General features: G+C 57.9%; 1 protein-coding gene across 1 annotated transcript; it reads left to right on the forward strand.

Moving 5' to 3' along the window:
• The first annotated feature begins 1,172 nt into the window (after window positions 1-1,172).
• Window positions 1,173-3,627, forward strand: ACTA1 (actin alpha 1, skeletal muscle). Its single transcript, XM_065057747.1, has 7 exons — window positions 1,173-1,336; window positions 1,417-1,557; window positions 1,727-2,051; window positions 2,192-2,353; window positions 2,575-2,766; window positions 2,889-3,070; window positions 3,217-3,627. Exons 2-7 carry the CDS (start codon window positions 1,429-1,431, stop codon window positions 3,358-3,360), a joined length of 1,134 nt encoding a protein of 377 aa, XP_064913819.1. The 5' UTR covers window positions 1,173-1,336; window positions 1,417-1,428; the 3' UTR covers window positions 3,361-3,627.
• The last annotated feature ends 1,440 nt before the right edge of the window (window positions 3,628-5,067 follow it).

The following is a 5,067-nucleotide window of genomic DNA, read 5'->3' on the forward strand; positions in this document are numbered from 1 at the left end:
TGGAGGATGCAGAAATTAAACAGGGGAGAAGAAAAGTTGTCTCATTCTGTTGGCCCTTCTGCTCTGCCTTGCAGTGGAGGAAATCAGTTGCAGAAATGCATTCAGTTGCAGGAGACTCCTCACAGCATGAACGCTTCTGGTTTATTATTTCGTCTTCCTCCCCTCCTGCTCTTTAAGTTTTGAAAGGTTTTACCCTTGGCCAGTTGTGCTTTCAGAGAAGGCCTTGAAGGTTGATTTGCATTGATTCATCGGCAGGGCTGCAAATCCGCTTGCGTTACTGCTCCTTCCCATCAGTCACAGGAATTTCTATATAAAATCTTCCAAGTGTACCACATGGAATCTCTGTTTAAATATCGATGGCTGAAGGAGATGAAGCGTTCCTCTTCCCTTCAGCTCCTCGGAGGTGACCTGCCGGTGGCACTGCGCTCCTTTAGGGAAGGGTGAGCTGGTGGGTGCCGCGTTGCCCGGCTGAGCTCAGCGGCCAGCAACGGGCACTGGGTAACAGCACCAGCATTCAGGCCACGTCAGGCCTCTGGGATCAGACGGTCACCGGGATTAATGCTGCACCGGGCTCCTCTTCAGGCGCTTGACAGACGTTATCCCCTGCATTTATTTTCCATTTTTAAATCACAGTAAAGAAAAAACACATGGCTTAACTACACATGTAAAGCTGTGGCTTTCACATGGGCTGCTATGTGTCATCATGTACCACGGTGTGATGTGCAAACCACGGACCCGCCTTGTCCCTTCGGCTTGTCTCACAACTCCTGACCTCCTCCCTGGCTCCCACCTCTACCTGCGCCATTACAGAACGGCAGCGACCCTGCAGCCCCGACCGCCGGGGCAGCGGCAGGCCGTGCCCGCACAGCCCAGGGTCCCTCGCCGCCCTCGGCTCCGCTGAGCCCCCGGCAAGCCCTGGGCCCGCTCCGCCCTCACGCCCCGGCGGGCCCGGGCCCGCTCCAAGCGCCCCCGCGGGAGGGCCCGGACCTGGCCCGGCGGGGCTGCGGCGGCGGCCCCCACCTGCTTTGCCCTTAACGGGCCCGGCGGTGCCGGGGGATTATTTCGGCCCCGGCCGCGGGTGGGGGGGCCCGGCAGACGCTCCTTATACGGCCGGGCCTGGCTCACCTGGGCCGCGGCCAGAAGCGCCTTCTTTGGGCAGCGCCGGGCCGGGGCCGCGCCGGGCCCGACGCCCAAATATGGCGACGGCCGGGGCCGCATTCCTGGGGGCCGGCGGCCGCCGCGATAAAAGGCTCGGCGGCGGCCCCCCAGCCACCCGGCGAGGAGCGGGGGGACTCTCTGTCAGCGGCCCGACGCGCGGAGCCCGCAGCCAGCCCAGGTAAGCCCCGGCCCCAGCGCCCCAGCCCTGCGGCTGCCGGCCGGCCGTGAGGCTGAGCCCGCCCTGCTGTGTCCCCGCAGACAAACCACGCCATGTGCGACGAGGACGAGACCACCGCGCTCGTGTGCGACAACGGCTCCGGCCTGGTGAAGGCCGGCTTCGCCGGGGATGACGCCCCCAGGGCCGTGTTCCCCTCCATCGTGGGCCGCCCCCGCCACCAGGTAGGGCGCCTTCCCCCTCCGAGCATCCCCCCGGCCCTGCCCCAGGGCTGGCCGAGAGGCCCCGCTGCCTCCCAGACCTCTGTGTGGAGGGGGGACGTCTGGTCTGCTGGGGAGCCCTGCGCTGCTGCCCGTGGAGAGGTTGCTGAGCACCCCCTTTCCTCCCTCGCAGGGTGTCATGGTGGGTATGGGTCAGAAGGACTCCTACGTAGGAGACGAAGCCCAGAGCAAGAGAGGTATCCTGACCCTGAAGTACCCCATTGAACATGGCATCATCACGAACTGGGATGACATGGAGAAGATCTGGCACCACACCTTCTACAATGAGCTGCGTGTGGCCCCTGAGGAGCACCCCACCTTGCTCACTGAGGCCCCCCTTAACCCCAAAGCCAACCGTGAAAAGATGACCCAAATCATGTTTGAGACCTTCAACGTCCCTGCCATGTACGTGGCCATCCAGGCTGTGCTGTCCCTGTATGCCTCTGGCCGTACCACTGGTGAGTGCAAGCGTTAGGCTGGCCCTTTTCCCAAAGCGAGGATGCCCAGGACTGGTGCCCTGCAGCTGGCAAGTGCTCTGTCCCCGCGGGCAGGGCCCTTCCTGGGCTGTGTCTCAGGTGGCTGCTTCTTGTTTCCGCAGGTATCGTGCTGGACTCCGGTGATGGTGTGACACACAATGTCCCCATCTATGAAGGGTACGCCCTGCCCCATGCCATCATGCGCTTGGATCTGGCCGGTCGGGACCTCACTGACTACCTGATGAAGATCCTGACTGAGCGTGGCTATTCCTTTGTCACCACAGGTGAGCACTATTCCCTCCTTCAAAATGCCCCCCCTCGCTTCCCACCCTTGTACCTCCAGGGATGCTGCAACCTCTCACTCCATTACAAGCCCTGGGGGTGCTCCCTTGTTGGAAGTTTGCTTGTGGTTGCGGGTCTGGAGTCCTAGCAGACCTGTGAAGGAGATGCAAGCATTCCATGTTCCTTCTTTGCAATCACTGATGCCTTTGCTCCCCCCTGGCAGCTGAACGTGAGATTGTCCGTGACATCAAGGAGAAGCTGTGCTATGTGGCCCTGGACTTTGAGAACGAGATGGCCACCGCTGCCTCTTCCTCCTCCCTTGAAAAGAGCTACGAGCTGCCTGATGGGCAGGTCATCACCATCGGCAACGAACGTTTCCGCTGCCCAGAAACCCTCTTCCAGCCTTCCTTCATTGGTGTGTGTGCCCCCCTTCCCTTTCTCCTCCCCCACCGGCTCCCCCCTCTCTCCTAAGTCCTCCCTAGAGCTCTTGCTTTGCACTTAACTTGTGTCTGCTCTTGTCCCCTTCCCTGCCCCCAGGTATGGAGTCTGCAGGGATCCATGAGACCACCTACAACAGCATCATGAAGTGCGACATTGACATCAGGAAGGACCTGTACGCCAACAATGTCATGTCTGGGGGTACCACCATGTACCCAGGTATTGCTGACCGCATGCAAAAGGAGATCACAGCCCTGGCCCCCAGCACAATGAAGATCAAGGTAAGGCTGGAGCACAAAGGACCCAGGCGCAGGAGCAGCTGCCTTCTGCCCCCCTGCAAGCAGCGTGCTGGGCTGTGCACGTTCCTGTGCCTGCCCCCCGTGGTGGTTTCTCATTTACTGATGTCGGCTCTCTTGACTTTTTCTAGATCATTGCCCCACCTGAGCGTAAGTACTCTGTCTGGATCGGTGGTTCTATCCTGGCCTCCCTGTCCACCTTCCAGCAGATGTGGATCACAAAGCAGGAATACGATGAAGCTGGTCCGTCCATTGTCCACCGTAAATGCTTCTAAACATGTTTACATAATCACTTTGACAACCATGCTCAGGATGACAACCTTCTAGGTTGCAGGCTGCCGAGGACCTGCAACAGCCATGTAACTTTCTATTTTGTAACAATTTCTGGTTACTGTTGCTGCAAAGCTCCCTGTGACACAGTGTATGTAAAGTGTACAGAAATTAATTTATTTTACCTCATTTTGTTTGTTTTTAAAACCATTGCCCTGTGGAAGGAAACAAAAAACTTCAAGAAGCATTAAATCATCAGTCATTCTGTCACACCCTTGATGTGGTTGTTTTTGTTGTCGTTCGCTTGGGTTTCTTCCATCACTTGCTCACGTAGCATGTTGTCTAACAGAGAGGGTGGTGGGGCTGGAGCTCCCCATACAGGAGGAGGCCTGGTGAGGGGACAGGATCCCAGCCAGAGGGGCCACCGCTGTGTGACTTCTTTGGGTTGTGGGCAGCTCGGCTGTGCTGAGAGCAGCTGGGGTGGCTGTGTGTTGCATCATGCCACTGTAAGGTGGGTGCCTGCTGCTCTGCAATGTGCTCTTCCCAGGCCCAGGGGGGAAAGGGTTACCTGGAGCCTTGGCTTGCAAAGGATTTTGTTTGGCTCAGCCTGCCAAAAAAAGTAGCCCTGGCATGCTGGTGCAGCTCCAAGGCGTGATGGACGGAGGCAAGGCTGGTGCTGAGGGCAGGTGGCGGGTGCAGGTTAAATAAAGAGCTTTCCACTCCGCTTATGGGAAACCTGCCTGCCATCGTGCTGTCCCTGGGGGACTGAGGGCAGCTAGGGCCACTTCCTCACCCTGCCTGACAAGCTTGCCCTTGCCAGTGGTACCACCCCCTCCTCCGCCCTCCTGGGGCCAGACCTCTCACTCAGGGACTCCCTGGGAGCCTAAGGAAAACCCCAGAGGCTTCCCCCTGCTGAAGGAGTTCCCTGCCCTTTTTGCCTTTGTGGAGGCAGAGCAGGGTGGCAGGTGGGGAAGTCTCCCTGCTCTCATGCTGGGTGGGTTGCTCTGGGGTTCCCCTTTGCTTCCACTGTCTTCCCCACCCCCACCAGGTGCTCAGGTCCCTTGGGGGGCACCCTAAAGCCTTGCCAGGCTTGGCACAGCTCCTGGCTCAGGACACATGTGTAGGAGCAGGTAGACTTCAGAGGAGGAAGCACAGGGCCCCAGCAGGAGTAGAGTTTTTCATCATCCTATCCACAAAGAAAAAGCCTGAGGGAGGAGCTGGCCTGATCCTTCCCTGGTACCTGGGTGCAGGGAGGCCTCCAGGCAGCCCTGGAAGCTCCTGAGCCAAGATCCCTCTCTGAGTGACTGGGGTTGGACTGGAAAGCAGGAACAGGGTTACTTCTTCAAAAACAAACATGAGTTTTCACTTGGCATGTGTGCAAATTGTTGTATAGTGGCACGTATTTCATCTGACAGCTCTGTGTTGGGATTTGAGGAGATGCTTAACTGATGTTAAGTCCTCAGTACTTGACCCCTGATCTCAGGTTCAGTTGTGGCTTAAGTGGTGTTACAAGGTGGATTTTAGGACTTGCTTCTGCTGTTTGACTAAAAGGCTGTTTCAGAAGAACAGATAAAATGAAGTTAGAAAAGCAGCCTCGTGCACAGACTCAGCTCTCCCACCTGCATGATTTAATTTAGAACCCTAAACCCACAATAGAAGGGGCTAATTTGGGGTGGGGTGGGAGCAATCCTGAGCATCCTTCCTCCAGCAAA

This window comes from Columba livia, chromosome 3 (assembly GCF_036013475.1).
Source record: "Columba livia isolate bColLiv1 breed racing homer chromosome 3, bColLiv1.pat.W.v2, whole genome shotgun sequence".
In the NCBI taxonomy this organism is placed as follows: Eukaryota; Metazoa; Chordata; class Aves; order Columbiformes; family Columbidae; genus Columba; species Columba livia.